General features: G+C 38.7%; 1 protein-coding gene across 15 annotated transcripts in view; it reads left to right on the forward strand.

The window, feature by feature from the left end:
* The window catches only part of UNKL (unk like zinc finger), a 65,629-nt gene that overhangs the window by 6,995 nt on the left and 39,224 nt on the right, over positions 1–19,410 (forward strand). For 11 of the 15 annotated variants that reach the window (XM_030481844.1, XM_030481845.1, XM_030481846.1 and 8 more), the window contains 6 exons: positions 2,390–2,566; positions 5,397–5,530; positions 7,156–7,291; positions 8,036–8,153; positions 13,627–13,711; positions 19,049–19,203. In XM_030481844.1, coding sequence (XP_030337704.1) covers positions 2,390–2,566; positions 5,397–5,530; positions 7,156–7,291; positions 8,036–8,153; positions 13,627–13,711; positions 19,049–19,203 — 805 coding nt within the window. Of the gene's footprint in view, positions 1–2,389; positions 2,567–3,265; positions 3,330–5,396; positions 5,531–7,155; positions 7,292–8,035; positions 8,154–13,626; positions 13,712–19,048; positions 19,204–19,410 lie in introns of those variants that run through there. The other 4 variants (XM_030481856.1, XM_030481855.1, XM_030481858.1 and 1 more) reach the window with 4 other exon arrangements.

Consider the following 19,410-nt stretch of genomic DNA (forward strand, 5'->3'; position numbering starts at 1 on the left):
CTGCTATTGGTGGGACAGTTAGCAATAACAAAAATATAGTCTCAGATTGCATTTCCTCTTGTTTAGAGCTCTGTACAGGACTGGTGCTGGCAAAAATACCTGATTGACTCTTGTGGGTTTTCTCATTTTTCCATATCAGTAGCAGTTCTAGCAGAACAGGAGGGCTGCATCAGTGCTATTCACACATCACAAAGAATTTCTGACAAAGTTCAGCTGAGGCAGCATCGTGGATGCAACAAAGATGGCATCCTGACTGTCTTTTCATGTAGAGCCAAGAAGTGTAAAAGAACTACTTTCAAATCCTGAGTGTAGACTATGCTTCATCTTACACTGGCAAAATGAGATATACAGCACTGAATTTGGTATGTGTAGTCTTCCCACTAATTAATTCTCTTGGGATTTAAAGAGACGGGTACAAATCACTAGCTGCAGCCCATTTATCTAGTTTAATAGAATGCTGGTCTTAAATTCCTATAAGGAAGCATCTTGATTCTCAGAAATCATAAACAGTATAAATTCCTGGAAGTCCGCAGAAACTACAGATGTTTAGCACAGCAGGAAAAATGTATGATTTTGATGTAACTATACAAATATCAGACTTGTAAATGTTTGCAAACGATTGCATTTGCTTAGTTTCTAAGTAACATTTTTTAGAATATAGTAAATAAAGCTTAAGCCAGCATAAATTCTTTTTAGTGTTTAAGTCTACTTAGTTTTTCACTATTCTCCCTCCATTCAAAGTAAAATATTTCTGTGGGACTTTTAATGTATTGCTCTGTATCACTCTCTTAATTTTTTTGGTGCAGTTTCTTTTTACTTTGGGATGGGGGAAAGTTTTTAGAAATCAGTAATTTTTCAAAACCAGCAGAGACCAAAATTAATTACAGTGAAATAAACTTGGGGGGAACAGACATCCCTGTGCATATATTTTTGTGGGGTTTTTAAAATTTGTTTACTGTTGGTAGCTGCAGTTATAATCCATATATTTATTTATATTTATTTGGCTTTACCAAGCCAAGTATAAGGTCCTACACCTGGGTCGGGGCAATCCCAGGCACTGCTGCAGGTTGGGCGGAGAAGAGATTCAGAGCAGCCCTGCAGAGAAGGACTTGGGGGTGTTGGTTGACGAGAGGCTTAACATGAGCCGGCTTCAGTGTGCACTTGCAGCCCAGAAAGCCAACCGTGTCCTGGGCTGCATCAAAAGAAGCGTGACCAGCAGGTCGAAGGAGGTGATCCTGCCCCTCTGCTCTGCTCTCGTGAGACCCCACTTGGAGTACTGTGTACAGTTCTGGTGTCCTCAACATAAAAAGGACATGGAGCTGTTGGAGCGAGTCCAGAGGAGGGCCACGAGGATGATAAGAGGGCTGGAGCACCTCCTGTATGAAGACAGGCTGAGAGAGTTGGGGCTGTTCAGCCTGGAGAAGAGAAGGCTGCGTGGAGACCTCAGAGCAGCCTTCCAGTATCTGAAGGGGGTCTATAAGGATACTGGGGAAGGACTCTTCCTTAGGGACTGTAGTGGTAGGACAAGGGGTAATGGCTTCAAACTTAAACAGGGGAAGTTTAGATTAGATATAAGGAAGAAGTTCTTTACAGTGAGGGTGGTGAAGCACTGGAATGGGTTGCCCAGGGAGGTTGTGGGTGCCCCATCCCTGGCGGTGTTCAGGGCCAGGTTGGACAGAGCCTTGGGCGACATGGTTTTAGTGTGAGGTGTGCCTGCCCATGGCAGGGGGGTTGGAACTAGATGATCTTAAGGTCCTTTCCAACCCTGACTATTCTATGATTCTATGATATATGATGCTAGCCATTTTGAAGTATGGACTCTAAGTCACATGGCTGTGTCTGAAAAATGGTTAGTATATGCACAAAGATGTATTGCTGATGTAAAAATTGTTCTCTTCCTTTTAATAGATGAGTCGTTTTAGATTTCTCCTGAAATTGTTCAATAAGTCTCATGTCTATAAAGAGCAGGCAGGGAAAAGAACCCGCCATGCTTCGAGCACTCCTTGATTTTAGATGATGATAACATTAAAAAAACCAAGACAATCTTCTACCTCCTAACGTAGAAATTATTTGAGCTTGTATCAGTATGGAAGATGTCATTCCCTAGCTCAGATGATGTTGTTACTTACAGGGGTGTTTACTAGATCTATTATAGTATCTTTGTGAGCTGGCCTTCTTTAAATTCTTATAACGTTAGCAGAGACTAAGAAATAGATATTAATGTTTTTAATTTTGAGCTGATCTGTGATGGTGGTTTGTTTGGGACAATTTTTGTTTGAAGAATACTGCAAAGTTACTTGTTATAAGTTAATAAGAGATACAGCATAATTCAGAATTAAATAATAAAACTCAAAAGCAACTCTCTAACTTCCCTGTTTCTGTTATGTAGTTGCCCTTACCTTCATCGGACAACAGGCGATACAGAAAGAAAGTATCATCTCCGATATTACAAGACTGGAACATGCATTCATGAAACAGATGCCCGGGGTCACTGTGCAAAGAATGGAGTTCACTGTGCCTTTGCTCATGGTCCACATGACCTTAGACCACCAGTGTATGATATAAGGTAGTCTTGTTTCAAATTATTCAGCCTAATTAGCAGGAACTATCATGTCTGTTATATCACCACATACCAGAAAATGCAGTGTGCTTTGCATGAAAAATATACTTGCTTCTGTAACTGTAAACATAAGAATGCAATTCACTGTGCATCATGATAGCAGATAGAAGCACACTGGGAAAAACAAATACTGAGGTTTTGTAACTTTCAGTTTCAAGAACCATATATGTAATCTTATGACTGATAGAAGACCAGATACTCTGCCTTTTGTCATTTATGACTTGTAAATTTGCATGTGGTTTTTGCATTCACAAATTTATGATTTTGTTAAGCCATCTTTCAGGTTCTCAGCTTGTTTGACATTTTGCCTGCTGATGTTGTGGGCTTTTTTAAAAATTATGTTGTATTTTTTCATGTAGAAGATATCAGTATTATTTTCTACCTCTCTAATTTGTAATGTATGAGTTTTAGCTCTGGCCAAAGCTGGGAGATAAGCATGCTGTTGGGAGGTGTTATAATTATATAAACGGGTGGAGGCAGAGCTCTTGCTACAAAAATTGGTCTGTATATACTCGATAGTAAAGGATTCCAATTCCAAGAGAGCTTTGAAGCCTTGGAGGTCACAAGTGTCTCTTATTGGGCACTGGAAGAGCGTTCTGGGGAAGTATCACTATACGCTTGCCCTATTCTTATACTCTTCCCTAGGAATCTGCTATTGGCCACTGTTGGAGACAGGATTCCAGGCTAGATGAACCTTTGATCTGAGCTGGTATGGCTGCTATCTTACATTCTTAACTTTGTTATCCCTTATTCTCAACGTTCTGTTGGGAGATAACTCTCCCTTCACAATCATTTTAGTAAAATTAGTGCTTTTTCATAATTATAGAGTCATATTTTGACACAAAATTCACTGCTGCATTGCCTGGTCACATACTGTTTAGTTATATATAGCTTTTCTTTCCAGAAGACTTTCTTCAGTTAGCTAGCTGATGCTTCTTCTGCAAGACGTCTGTACATTTTCTTCTTTTTAGCTTCCCTCATTTAGCATATGCAGCATGAGGCCACGTCTGTCTCAATAAGGAATGCTTAACATCTTTGTAATCTTTTGTATTGAGTTAGAATAAGGAGCCAATGTATGGCAAGACTGAAACCAAGCTCCGTTCTCTAAATGTCTTTTAATGTATCACATGATTGTTTATTGGTCATTGGCTATGTATAGAGCATCAGGAGGAGCAGAAGACGCTTGTGGTAGGAGTCTACATCTAACAGCTTGAACCTACAAGTAGGCTGCCTCAAACTTCTTTGATGTTTGTGAAAAACAGTCACGTGCCGTGCTTCTGATGTCAGGCATCCAGCATTCGTAAGAACGTCCGAACAATCAGGTCTTACTTTTTCTTTGGTGGTCTTTTTCCACTATGGTGGATACAGGTATTAGGGTTTCTTCATTTTAAGTAAAGAGCAGAGAAATAATAGTAGAATCACTGATGCAGACGTTTAATTTATTCCCCTTAATAGCCTTGTTCTTCGATATATCCACCTTTAAGAAAAGCACTCTCTAAGAACTGGTTTCCTTCTCATTGCCTGCACCTTTTCTGAATCTGTAAAGAAATATTTTGACTGTTCGAAAGGTTTTAGACTTGGCTTTGGGTCTGTCTTGTTTTCTTTCCCTTTGAGATTTTCTTTTTTTGAAATACGTGGGGTTCTTGAAATAATATGTGAATTATTTCATAACTAGTTACATTATAAACCACAACCTTTCAAACTTCTCTTCAGAGATCCTGAGTAGGAGTATTTTGGTATAGGAAGTAAGCTGCTTGAATATGTGTGTCTTGAGAAAGCAGTGCCAATTGACAGTAGAGGCCTTTGATTCTCATAGAGTAGAGAATATATTCTCATAGTATAGGTCCACCTCTGGTATTTGATTTCTCATCTAGTTCTTCCATTGCTTCAGAGTCTGCCTAATATAATTATGCTATAGTATTTTTTTTTTTTTTAATTTTAAATCTTATATACTGGTTTGCTGTGGTTGAATCTCTGTACAGCTTAATTTTACTATAATGGTGGAATAGAATTGTCTCTGATTTTTGGTAGAGGCTTCATACCACTAATACAATACCTTTTAGTTTGGTAGTAGTCATTCTGATCTTCCAGCAGTCTTGTGATTGCTTACTTCCAAAGCAGTTGTAAGTTCTCGCTGAAGAGATTCCATTTGCTCGTAATGATTATTGTTTGTTACTAGGTCTCCCAAATGTCTTGACAAACTTCTCTCACAAAATCTTACAGTGAGCCAAAAGTACTTTGCCTACTTTTATATGATGTAGTATTAAGTAGCTTATATTTTGTACCTTCCTTCAGTCGTAACTTTTCTAAGGCAGAGAGTCTTACGGTATTTAATTCTTTCTCATAGAGGAGCTCCTCTGTATTTCTCATCGCCTTTATTGCCCTTTCTATATCTTTTTTAGTTCCTCTATGTCCTTTGTGGCAGTGAAATATCAAAAAATATTAGCATATTTGAGATGTCAGCACACCAGCATACAGAGGTGCAGATGGGCATTGCTGGTACAAACATTGTCTGTGTATATAATGCCACCATTCCTTCATGTGTTTTCTTTGATTTGATTGTAATAGTCATTCCTTACACCGGTTTACCAGCTTCAGTGCAAGTCCTGGTATGAAATGCAGTCAATTTTTTATTTTTTTAAACTTAGGCTTGTTAAGAGCTGGTTCAAGTGTCAGAATTCTGATACATTTGGACAGGATTATACCTGCAGGAAATAGGGTTACTTTAGCTATACATATAAAGTTCATCAGTGTTACTGTCTTTTCCCCATTCCAGAGAACTTCAGGCACAGGAAACCTTACAGAATGGGCAGGTAGGATGTGGTGAAGGCATTCCAGATCTGCAACCAGGAATTTTAGCAAGCCAGGCAATGATTGAGAAGATCCTTAGTGAAGATCCAAGATGGCACGGTAACATTACTCTGTCTCCTTTCTCTGTTTCTTTATTGGTGTTTGATCCAGTTTGTTGATCCTGGATGTTCGTCTGGGAGAAGTTCAAAAGCCTTAACAGAGTAAAAATTGGTTTATACAAGAATACAGATATTTGTGAACAAGTTGTACTGTCTGTCACATTTATATTCAGATTGCATTTTGAAAATGTTTTGTTTTGAAAATGTTTAAAATACTTGGTCTAATAGGGTCTTTGAAAATATTTAGTATGTCAGTTTATTCATACGAGTGCTGCTAGTCTGTGTCATTGAACTGTTCTTAAGAACAATGTTTAAGAACGTTGAAGTGTTCTTAAAAATCAGTAGGAGCTCTGGTTTGTGCTAAGTAGTAGTAATGACTGGAATCTTGTTTTTTTGAGTCATTAATATACTAATTTATGGACCATTATTTGCTGAACTTGACTAACAGGAATGAAATAGAAACAGAATTTAAACAGAAAATTAGAACATTGGTTCTCATGTTCATGGTTTAGACTTGCTTATTTTGTAGCCAGAGATCACAGACTGCTTTGGGTTGGAAGGGACCTTAAAGCTCCTCCAGTTCCAACCCCCTGCCACGGGCAGGGACACCTTCCACTAGACCAGGTTGCTCCAAGCCCCTGTGTCCAACCTGGCCTTGAACACTGCCAGGGATGGGGCAGCCGCAGCTTCCCTGGGCACCCTGTGCCAGCGCCTCAGCACCCTCACGCAGTAATCTTTGCTATTTGAATGTGCATCATTAATGACATTTTGAGAACATTTCTTCAGCTAGTTTTTCGCAAATCCTACAGGAGTCTTGTAGTATTGTGCAGTTCGTTTTTGAGAACATACCCAGCTAAAATGCAGAATTCGAGATACATGACATTGACTGCTTCTGTTTTACCTACATCCATTTTCCCATCTTACGAAGAAGTTAGATTGGTTTGACATGATTTACTCCTCAGAAATCCAGGCTTTCCATTAGCTAAATTGTACCTTCTAATTTATTTACTTGCTCCACTGTTTCTCTGAATTTTTCTGTTTCTGCACAGAGCCTTATTTGTCATTTCCTAGTTCCTCCTTCCTGGAACCAAAGGTGTAGAGGCAGAGGCAAAGCCTCTTCTCTGAAGAGGCTTAGAATTTGTTCAGGAGGATTTTACTGGACAGCCTTAACATGCCTTAACATGGAAGCAGTTTTGGTAAAATAAGGACTGTCAACACTAAACTTATGAAAAACCCAGATATAAAATTGTATAAGTTTTTAGTCTTTGTCTTATTAAAATGAATAATTTATTTCCAAGTATTCGTTTTCAAAATGTTAAATGTATATAATTAGAATTCCTGGATGGTTTCTCTACCAATAGATTGCTAGTGCTTTATTTGTGTACTTTATTGTAATATTGCTATTGCATATAAAAGCAATGGCGATTGCTTTGCATGTAAATGTGTTAGACTTTTATTAAAAACTGCAGGAGTCAGTCAAAGTTTATACGAATGGAGGGGTCTGTAATTTGTACACAAAAAATTACAATTTTTTTTCCAAAAGCAGTGTGATACCCACGCTCATTACAGACACTCTGAATGCAAAATTTAGTTGTTTATTTCTTTTAATTGTTGACCTGTTTACAGACACAAATTTTGTATTAGCTGGCTACAAGACAGAACAGTGTACAAAGCCACCCAGACTCTGCCGCCAGGGATATGCATGTCCACACTATCACAATAGTCGAGATAGAAGACGAAATCCCAGAAAATTCAAATACAGGTACATAAATACTTATTAAGAATAGACTTTTTGGTCAGTCAGACAGCTTTTTTTTTAATGGACTGATCTGTTGGGTTCTTCTATAATGCAATTGGATGTTCCTAATGGAGTAAACCCACGTCTTTCCCAATAGCTGTGCTAATTTTTTTTTTTTTTTTGAAAAAAAGCATCTGTTGAGAGTGATCAGGCAGTTCTAAAGACAAAAGCTATGAATCTGTAATGGAAATATCCTTCTTACTTGTGAAGAATGAAAGCAATTTCTGTAAAAACTTGGAATCACTAACTCACACCTTTGTTACGAAAAGATCAATTGTAATTTCTGTCTTTTTTTCTGATTTTGTTCTATAAATTTCTATTTCTGAGCAATATTTTTAAAAGCAAAGTTTAATGCATTCTCTCTTTTTATCATTACATCACTCATCATTACATCATTTTACTTAATTTTCATACACTCTGGTTTCTTCATTGGTTTTGGTGGGGTTTTTTTGTGCAGCGATACGAGGTTTAGAATTGATGGGCTTTGCTTGACAGTCTCAGGACTGTGAATAAATGTCATTAGGCAGAAGATAGATAGAATCCTACTAGCTCATCTTTCTATCAGAGAATTTACAGAAAGTCAGAATGTCTCAGAATTTGCAACTTTGCAGGTCCCAGAATCTAAGGTTCTGAGATTTAGTGGGAAATCCTTTGAGACTTCTGCTAAGAAGTAGATACAGACATGCTCTGGACATCACTTTTTTCTAGGTCCACTCCTTGCCCCAATGTAAAACATGCGGATGAATGGGGTGAACCTTCAAGGTGTGAAAGTGGGGATAGCTGTCAATATTGTCATTCTCGTACAGAGCAGCAGTTTCATCCTGAGGTAAGAACTACGTCTCTGCTTATTTTTAGTGGTTTCAAATTTATTATGGATTGGATTATCAGTTAAGATATTATTTATGAAAAAACGTGGCATGCATTCAAGACTTCAGTTGTTGAGGTATTTGCTTAAGTAAACCAAAATTTTCTAAGAAATAATTATTTCTACTGCTGTGGTTTTCACTGATGATAGGCATTTTTATTGTATTTCTTATGAAAAAATAATTATTATTCTCTGGATTTGGGTATAAATGTGTTCTCTTTTTTACTGAACTTCTTGGATTGGTAAGGAAGTCTCAGTAGTAATAACTTGGGTCAAATTTCTATTTTAAGTATAATTAAAAAAGTTTTATTGCAGATAATTACGAGAAACCTGAATAGATGAGGAGGAGGTGGAAAGACCAGGAAACTCTCATAGTGGTTGGAGTAAGACACTCCAGAAAAACAATTTAAATCATTTTAGAGACTTCTGTAGGCAGACTCATTGTAAGTTTCTTGGATGCTTGAGTGTAATAGTGAAATGCTTGGGAAGAGAACAGTGGCATGCAGTCTACTGAGGTTTAATTCTTATGCAACACTATGAAAAGGTTAAATGTGCCAGTTAATGGAAACAAATGTGATACTGAAAAAGACATGTTATGCTAGAAGCTGTCTGTACAACACTGGATGTCTGTTTTCATTTTGGGACCTTTGAATGGACATGAAGAATTCACAGCAGGATGTGATTTCTTTCACTAGAAAGTTTAATACTTAGTAAGCTGTAAGCAAAGACCATTCAATTGCTAATTTCTCTTCCAATTATGAAGACTATTGAAGGCATTTCAGTATCATATTGTGAAAGGACTTATTAGACTATTGACTCCAGGATTGTTGCAAGCTTCATATCATACATTCCCTATCATAAGTTGACCAGCTACATGACACTAAAAAGGTGTCAGCTATCTCTACTCTTGAGATGCTGCTCCAGAATTTCACTGTCCTGATTACTGGGGATTTTACAGTCCAGATTTATTTCAGATCATCTACTTTCTTCTGCATTATATTCCATCTTTTTTCTGTACTAAAGGTGTCTTTCTGCTTAGTATTGCTACCATACTAAGTCACAAGGCTGAGCCTCGAGTTCTGCTGTTTTGTCAGCTGCTTTCCTCTTTCATACCATCCATCATCATCTCTCCATTAGTCAATCTAACAGCAGATATATAACACTGTTAAGAAACATGTTCTCATTATCGTAATTAATCTTACCACGTCCTTTATCGAAGTCCTTACTAGAATGACAACATTTCCATTTTCGAGAAGGGCCTTTGATTTCTCAAAGTTATATGGTGAATCTACCATGATGTGCCTTTTCCAAATGTATTAATGATTTTATCCCATTTTTTCTGTTTTTAATCTGAATGACAACAGACAGAATAATTAGTGGACATGCAGTGACCTAAATCAGCTATTTTTTCTCTTCTCAAATATGGGTGAGCTACTTAAATGCTCATATAAACATATGTGGCCCAACTTGAAAACACATATAGCATGAGGCATAAACAAGGGGAGTTAGAGATGTACCTGTGCCTGCAGGGCAATGATCTTACTGGCATTATGGAGACGTGGTGGGATGGCTCCTATGGCAGAGTGTTGGAATAGAAGGATACAGGCTCTTCAGGAAGAACAGGCAGGGGAGACAAGGAGGAGGTGTTGCCCTCTATGTCAGTGACCAGCTGGAGTGCACAGATTTCCACCTGGGGTGGATGGGGAGCCAACCAAGAGTTTAGGGGACAGGATTAAAGGGACGGCAGGGGCAGGTGACATTATAGTGGGGATCTGCTGCAGGCCACCCCACCAGGAAGACTGAGAGGGTGAAGCCTGCTGTAGACCGATAGGAGCAGCACAAGGTCTGATCCTCATGGGGGACTTCAGCCACCCTGGTATCTGTTGGGAACACACAGCAGGACACAAGCAATCCAGGAGGTTCCTGGAATGAACTGGTGGTAAACTCCTTCTCCAAGTGATATAGGAACCAATAGGAGGGGGTTGTGCTGGACCTTGTTCACACCAACAACAATGGGTTGGTGGGGAATGTGAAGCTCAAGGGCAGCCTTGGCCGCAGTGGCCATGAAATGGTTGATTTCAGGATCCTTAGGGCAGCAAGGAGGGAACACAAAAAGCTCACTACCCTGGACTTTAGGAGAGCAGACTTCAGCCTTTTCGGGGATCTACATGGTAGAGTACTATGGAGGGAAGAGGGGCCAAAAAAGCTGGTTAATATTCAAGCATCATCTTCTCCAAGCTCATAAGTGATGCATCCCAACAAAGAGGAAGTCAGTCAAAAATGACAGGAAGCCTGCATGCGTGAAGAAGAAGCTCCTGGACAAACACAGACACAAAAGGAAAGCCTACAAAAGGTGGAAGCAGGATAGGTGGGCAGTTTGGTGGGGATAGTGTTATGACCTCAAAGTCTATTTTTTAGGTCTAGTATTTAATTTCACGGAAAAGAGCAATGTGCCTGCATTGAAAGAGGAGTTTTCTTTCAGCAACTTACCCGGTGATCCTTTCCCTCTTTTGCTCAAGCTCTGACTTCCATCCAGTTGTGTGGTTAGAGTGGAAATTCCATACAGCTTTTGTATCTCTGGCTTGAGGATTCACAGCACTCATTTGATCCAGTTCATAATGAAATTCAGTATATTTAATGATGTTAATCAGTTACCTTAATTCCTCAGTCTACTTATTTGATATCAATAACTTTAGTTCAGCCTTAACTTTTTTATGTCCTTCAAATTGAATTAATACTCACTTCATCCAACATTATCTTCTCTCATTGGATGTATCATGTACTTGCTCTTTACCAAATTAAAACAAAGAATATTGTCATTGCCTCTTAGCTCAGTGACTATTTTTGGAAGAAATCTCCTGGTTATCACACTCAGGAATAGCTTGATTCTACTGTTAATAGATAGCAGCCGTGTTTTCATCTACAGCTGGGAAGTTAGTCTCCTGTAACGATTTAGTTCTTTGAGTTTGCTGTCTGTCTTGTAATATCGGTATATGTAGATGACGTGGCCATCCCTCAGATCAGTCTTTTGAGGTGCAAGCTCTGCCCCAGTAGTATTTTGATATTATTTATATTATCACTTGTGTCTGTAGCATTTGCCACAGGCACTGTGCACCATGTGGGTAGCTCATAGAATCAGGTGAGGCTGGTGTTTTGGCTAGGAACTCAAACTAAGAATGAACTTCCAATGACATGTTTTGTTGAAAGCATTTGGAAGTCAGCTCTTCTCCTTTTTTTTTTTTTTTCTTCTGCGTTATTAGCATTGTGTGTACAGCATTGGGGTTTATATTTGACCAGTAAACAGAGAACAGGAAAGAAAGATGGGCCCACCTTCATTTCCTAGTTTGGGTGTGGTATCCACAAATGACTTCTATGTTTTTTTCAATGTTTATGATAGTTCCCAGTGAAATTGGTGGAAGGACCAGTCCTGCTGTTTTGTCTAAGTGTGTCATTTGGGTGAATACTTGCCTACAGCATGGATATTTTGTCACTTTTTCAGTGTTCAAGGAAAAATAAATTATTTGTAGAATGATAAGCATCGGTAGTATTTTTGTGATTTAGCATATTACTATAGTTTCTTGGATGACCTTTGGGTTATGCATGAACTAGTAGTGAATACAGCAACTAAGTTTCCAGCCTTTGATTCAAAATCACTTATGAGAGGGAAATTTATCTAAGATGCTTAAAATAGCTCCAAAATAGCGAGCGTACAGAACTGGTTGTTAATTTTTTTAATACATAGTTTCATTTTTTGTGTTTTCTCTAAGGTGAGAGTCCAGGGTAAACATCTTTTTACACAGCATATGCAAAAGTATCAAAAACGTTTCATTCTGACCTGAGAATTATCACTTACAGAGCCATGAATCACTCAGCTGATACCGAAAGTCAAAGTACCAAGGTTTAGGCAACAGAAAGATCCCTCTGCTTTTTGCAGCAGACTTGCAAATCACCAGAATTAATTTTCTAAAGAATCTGTGTGATTTTAAGTAGGTTCTTAATGTTGTTCCAATATGATAGAGTGTCAGCCCCTCCTCACAGTGTCGTGAGGTCCAAATATCATCAAGCTCAAAGAATCATAGAATGGTTTGGGTTGGAAGGGACCTTAAAGCTCCTCCAGTTCCAACCCCCTGCCATGGGCAGGGACACCTTCCACTAGACCAGGTTGCTCCAAGCCCCTGTGTCCAACCTGGCCTTGGATACTGCCAGGTTGGGGCAGCCGCAGCTTCCCTGCGCACCCTGTGCCAGCGCCTCACCACTCGTAGTGAAGAATTTCTTCTTTATACTTAATGTAAATCTACCCTCTTTCAGGTTAAAGCGATTACCCTTGGTCCTATCAAAACATGCGGTTGTAAAAAGCCCCTCTCCAGGTTTCTTGTAGCCCCTTTAGGCACTGGGAGCTGCTCTAAGGTCTCCCCTTCAGGAGCCTTCTCTTCTCCAGGCTGACCCAGCGCAGCTCTCTCAGCCTGTCTCCAGAGCAGAGCTGCTTCAGCCCTCAGAGCATGTGGCCATCCCGCCAATTCCTTGCCCGCCGGGTGGTGCATCTGTCAAATCCGTGCCTCCCCAGTTTAGAGACAAGGATGTTATGTGGGACAGTGTCAGATGCCTTGCACAAGTCCAGATAGATGGTGTAAGTTGTTCTCCCATTATCTACTAATGCCATAGCCCCATCGTTGAAAGCCACCAATTTTGTTGGGCATGATTTGCCCTTAGTGAAGCCATGTTGGCTGTCTCCAGTCACCTCCTTAGTTTCTATGTGCCTTAGCACTGTTTCCATGAGGATCTGCTCCACGATCTTGCTGGGCACTGAGGTGAGACTGACTGGCCTCTAGTTCCATGGGTCTTCCTTTTTAGTCCCTTTTTAAAAATGGAAAAGCCTGGTAGAGTGATAAACTGAATCTAGATCTTACTGGCATCTTAATCATTACTGTCATGAACAGTCAGCATTATTTCAGTTGTTGCACACCCAGTCATGTTAGGGAAAGACATTTGAGTGTTAGGATGATTTGGATATTGGAGGTGTCCTAATGAAGGAGCTGTGTTGCAAAAAACATACTATTGTGTTTGGGTTTTTTCAGCTCTGTAAGCTGCTCTACTACATGCATTATTTCTCCTGCAAGATTTCTTGAAAGTGGTGTAAATTACTTTGAAAATTTTATTCTCAATGCACTTCTTCTCTAAAATATTATTGCTACTTACTGTTTGTTATTATACAGAAGAGAGTTAAGATTCTCTTGTCTCAGGTTTGCTTTTCTTAAAATTCTGTTCTCTTTGATTTTTTAAAAATTATGAGAAGAACTGAATTTTCTAAGAAAACTGTAATACATGTCGTTAGTAAATATTCAGAATTTTTCATTTAAAGGTTTTATAATTTTTTAGCGATTTTGTCATTATGTAACAAAAATGTTTAGGTTAATCACCCTTCTGTTTTGTTTAGATATATAAATCTACAAAGTGCAATGACATGCGCCAAACAGGTTACTGCCCACGTGGTCCATTTTGTGCATTTGCACATGTTGAAAGTAAGTAAGAGAACTGTTATTTTTTATCAGTGTTCATAAAAGTGAACCATAATTTTGAAACATGAATAACAGAAGTGACTTATTAATTTTAATATATAAATCGCATTTGACGTCACTTGCTTTTAGAAATTTAGTCCATGTCTTCTAATACCGTACATTGCTAAGGGAGCTGGCCGCATTTGCATCAAATTTGTATAGCAGAAAAATTCGTATAGCTTTTCTTTGCAAATGCAGCTTGTCCCTTCAACTTTTTGAGCTTGACTTGGCAACTTCCTACACACATACTTGACTTTTTAAAATATATTAGCTGTCCTGTTGAAAGCTACAGTAAACTTCTCAGGTAAAAGTTAAATATCCTCTCAAGTATTTGCAGAAGTAGGGCCTTAGCTAAACTGAAAAAGAACACAGAGAAAATTTTCAGCTGTGCTCTTTCCTCCATAGCCCACTTACATCTTCACTGCACTCAAACTTATGTATAGAAAAAGGGAAGAGGAACCATTTTTCTCCAAGAAAACATTCAGTTCTTTGGTATGATCTACACATATTGGGTATGCATCATCAGATTCTTTTTAATAGTAGTATCAACGTAGGCTACCCCTACATTCTCCCTGTACTCCAAAATGTAAAATGTGCAGTTGCTGCAACAGCTGTTCATGACTTCTTCTCAGCTGTGATGCAAGGTAGAACTTGAAGCATTTCTGTTTAACAAGTTTTTGTAAATGATAAGTATTTTCTTTTTTTTTTATTATGTAACTTTTGCTTGATTATGTAATCCATAAAAAAATAGTCTGCTCCTATCTTACTTTTTGCTTTCTGCTTCTAGAGCTGGAAAGAGGGATTTGAAAGTTCCAAATGTCTGCAGTGTAGTAGTATTTATCTTAGGATCCTCTAATGATAAGTAATGGCAGTCTCCTCTCTCTATCTAACCTGTCTAAGCAAATGTAATGTTGTGTACAACCACTTACGGTGTCACATGCTTACCTAAAAGACTTTCAGTGAATAGAATCATTCTTGCAGCCCACAGCTCTTGTTTCTGAGAATGTGTGGTATGGTGACCTTGTCTTTTAACTTCTGTGGTATGATCCATTTTACTTTTACTAGGTTTTGTTCCTCAAAGAAGAGGAAGGATAAATAACCTCCTGTATTTATTTCAAGAAGCCCATTATTCTAAGACCTAACAAGCCTTCAAGCCATTATGGCAATGAAGTCTTTATGGACTGCTTCTTCACATCAAAAGTACCTCACTGCCTTTATTTTCATGCTGTTGAGGCTATCTCCTAAATCAAGTCTTTCACTGTTTGCCAGTTTTGGCAAGTATGTCTTTGACTCAGGAAGTCTGAATATGCACATTTTCTTACAGAGGGAATTTATGGCACTAGGTCTACTTTTCGCTTTATCTGATACAACTTTTTTCTTTCCTGAAACAGCTGAAAGAGTATGATTTAAACAAATTCACTGCGTATGTGCAGCATGGTATAATTGTGACACGATAAAAAACTCCTGTGGGACAAGACTACATTTTTTCTTGTTTCCTTTCTTAGAGCATAATGAATGCTGCCTCCCCTCTTGCCTCTTCAGCATGAAGACTGTACAGGATAAACTCAGCAGAGCTATTTGAGATTGGAGTTCTTTTGAGACCCCCATCATGATCTACTTCTGTGTGTCTTGATCATTAGTATCTTTTAACAGTCCAGTTGATGCTTGAATCATTCTCAAAGGAAGCTCTCATTGACAATAAACAAGATTTCCATCTCTAAGGAAAAGTTACGCGTTGCTCAGGCTAAAGATAGAGGGCTGAAGGAAAGTGCAAACTTACAAATTTGCTGATCTTATTCTCCCTAAGGGATATCTTTCTAATCTGTTGCTAATCTTTCTACCCCAGCCCGTTCATTCTTCTACTCCGTAGGATGAATTCTTGTACTCTTTAAAAATCTTCAGAACTCTGGGAGAATTCCTGAGACTTTAAACATGTTAGCAGTGCTAATTGAGAAGCAGCAGCTTACTTTTCTGTGCATAGTTGTGTTAGACAGAATTTTATGTCCATCAGAAGAGGCTTGAGACTTGAGACATGCTCAGCCAGCATGCTCTGGAACTCTGCCTTACATCATCTCTAATGAAGACTGTATAAGCAGGGAATCTCGACAAATGAACTTGAAATCTTGCAACAGTACTCACCCCCTGTATCTGGTAGTCTGAATAGTTCATCAGAAGTTAGGTGTTTGGTTACTATCAGCAAGAGTGCCTTTCTGCTATTGGCAACAACTTTAAGCTTAGTTTAGCAGCTCTGACATTCTGTCTCCTATGTTAGTAGAATAAAATGATTTCTATATTAGGGAAGGGGAGAAAATGGTTTCAGAGTTGTAGATCTTATCATCAGTATGAAAAGCATGAAACTCTCGGTTCATGGATCTCCTTGAATCACAAATTACGGGTGTTCTCCACCTAACTTCAGTGAAGCCCTGCCTATGTGGAACGGGTAGAGGAAGATTTCCCACCATTCGTACATGTATCTCAGCAATTTTTATCATTCCGTGTGAAATAATTTGTGGAAGCACACATTGTCTATAATTGCATTTCTAGTGTTCTCTCAATGACTTCCTCAGAACCAGCTGACCATTCCCCCCACCCCCCACCCCTTCCTCCGCCTTTGTATTACTGTTCCTCCAAGACTGCTTTTCCCTTCAGGCCCTGGCTGCAGACAGTATTAGCCTGTAAATGTCACCTCTTGATTTTTTCCCCCTCTGGCTGAAATCCTAGGTCCAAGTGTAGTCCCAAAGACACCTTGTGATGACAGGAAGGAGGGCACCTAATCCTGAAAAGTAGAGATGTAGTGGGATGTGACGTATCTCCCTTTGCAAAACAGAGAGTAACCAGGGTATGTGGGGACTCTTCAGTAATGGACTCTCTTAAAGTAATGAACAGCAATCTGTGGCACTCATTTATCCAGTGACTGCCTGACTACACCTGGCACCTTAAAGAAGAACAGATTTTTTTTTTTTCTTTTGAAGCAGAAACATGGGCAAACTGAAACTGCTGGCAAGAGTTTGGAAACTCTTCCATTTCCTATATAACAGCATCTGTTACTGAAGGCATTTGCCTTCAGTTTGTTCATCCAAGACTCTTCTCTCCTATTGGTATCAAGATTGCAATAATGAAAACACTTCTGACTTCATGAAAGATGGGATTCCCCAGGCCAGACGTAGCCCAACTGTGGTAACTCTTATATTCATAATACCCAAGCCTCGTTAGTGCAAACTCTAAGGAGGCTGTATAGCTGAAAAAGTTGTATGTCATAAAGAGTACAACCCTATTCCTGTATAAGCTACTGATACATTATCCCTGAAGCACTGCTGCATTGGCATTAGATATTTGAAGCTCTTTTTGAGAACTGTGCTAATCTCCATGAGCTTCAGGGATCACCGTGAGATAGGCCACCACATGACACTGTTTCTGTCAGTTGCAACCTCCTACAAGAGCTATAGGTCTTTCAGAAAATATGGTTAGATTGGGGGAAGCTTATGCTGTAGAATTTGTTACTTTTGTGCAGCTGGCCACAAACTATGATGTACATTCCTGGAAGAAATTAGAATGATAAAGAAGCATACATTCTGAATTTAGTGTGTCCGTCTGAGTTAACTATCAATAAGCAGAATAGCAAGAATTAGTAATGTTATTCTCCCTAGATACCTTGGAAGGAGAAAGAAGAGACAATTTCTCTTTGAAATGTTTGGAAAGCAGTCTTATACTACCCTTTTGGGGTGGTATGACTACTTACACTCATTTATAGAATATTGGATGGATGTGTGATTGTGTCAGGGAAAAAATGCTAATGGAAGATGTAGGAGAGAGCATGAATCAGATAGGGCTTTTCCTGTGACAATGTGAGGGTTGACTGGACATAAGGTGGCTGCTCTGGCCAAGCAGCTCTACAGTAAGATGATACGTAGTGAAAGTGAGGTAAATTACAAAAATTCAGCGCATCTGTTCCTGTCTTCCCAACTGTTCTTTGCACTCCCGTTCTTCAGGAGGAACAGCAGGGCTCTAGTGACATCATCTTTGTAATCCCTATGGTTGCTTTTTCCTTTTTTTGGGGGGGGGGGGGGTGTGGGTGGACTCATGTGCATTGTGGTACTTACTGGAGCTTTTTCCTTTCTCTTTTGTTAGCCGCTTCTATATTTTTGTAATTTATACAGTAGAGGAAATATTTGGTAAAGCGTTGAACTGTGTAGTCAGAAGGTTGCAGAGTTGTGATGGATCAAATACCAGGTAGAAAAAACCGGCATCACTAGAAACAATCCTCCACCAAAGAGAGGTGTCTATGTATCTCATACTCATGCTGTTTCTTACTATGACTTGTGCTTTCATGCACTCTGTCAGAGCTACTTATTGTTTCCAGTAGGGACAAATGTTTAAATTTGATTTTTAACTGTAGTTTATCATTACCCCTTAGATACACAGTAGTGGCTAGCGATGAAAAAAATCTTGCTATACCTGTAGAATTTATTAAGAGATTTTTGCTTTCAGTTCTGACTTCCTTACTTTGATGTCTTGTGTGCATGGATTATGAGGTGAGGCATGTTATTAACAGCCGTTGCTCACTAAAGTAAACTTTTTTTTGTTAGCTCATCATTTGCCTGTAAAACTAGAAGTCTAAATCTTAGTATATTGCACATTTAGAGAATCAAATATCCAAGATGTGTAATGGTTCAACAAAGTAGCCTTTGCTACTTTGCAAAGGGGAATTGCAAAGTAATTGTTCAGTCACCTTGAGCTGAATTTTCTGGTATGAAAATTAACAAGTCATTGATCAGCATTTACATGTAAGTTACTAATGAAGTTTCTGAAAAGTTATTGTTCCTTTTTAAGTTAAATGGTACAAGTCCCATGTTCTCTTCAAATTGTTTTATGATTAAGTCAGTTGGTTCTAGTCTGGAAAAAGAAAACAAAGAACCCTGTAATTATGGTACCTTTCTGGTCAGGAGTTCTAAAAAATGTTGTCTTTAAACCCTGGTGTGATAGAGTTTCTGGAAAACAAAACAAAATCTAGAATACTTTAAATATATCAATTTCAATCTGTGTCCCACCAGTTTTTGATGGAGCAAGAAAATAAGAGTGTCACATTTGTTAGCAGCCACAAATACATAATGGTGAACTATATATTTGTTTTATATTCTTACCTTGCCTTTTATGCTTATATTAAAAAAAAAGAGGGATTTCTTGTGTGTGATTTATGTTTCCATGTGACAGGTGCTTTGTTTGGTACTAGGTATGTAATTGTTTAATTCACACAGCTAAGTATCAAATCTGTGTGTAATTTGTTGGGGATTCCTTCAACAGAGGACACCATGAATGTAGTCATACTGCAAACTGGTTGTCAATCAAAGCCAGGCGCTCACCTGTTTTCAACAGACAGCATAGGAATTGCAAATGAATGGAGCAGCAGTCTTAACTCCACAAACAGCATTACAAATAGCAGTGGGCAGTCTGGAAATGTAAGTGTAAATAATTCTGGAAAAGTTACTAATAATCACTGTGCCAATATACAATGTTTATTTTACTTCTTAAACGTCTGTTTTTTATTTCTTTGTACTTCAGCAAAAGAGAAGAAAAACAGAGCTATAGTAAATGTCAGGCAATAATATTTAACTGGTAGTGTAAGCCTAACTGGAATGTATGCCCGGCACCAGATTTAACTATGT

Source organism: Strigops habroptila, chromosome 4 (assembly GCF_004027225.2).
Source record: "Strigops habroptila isolate Jane chromosome 4, bStrHab1.2.pri, whole genome shotgun sequence".
NCBI classification, from domain to species: domain Eukaryota; kingdom Metazoa; phylum Chordata; class Aves; order Psittaciformes; family Psittacidae; genus Strigops; species Strigops habroptila.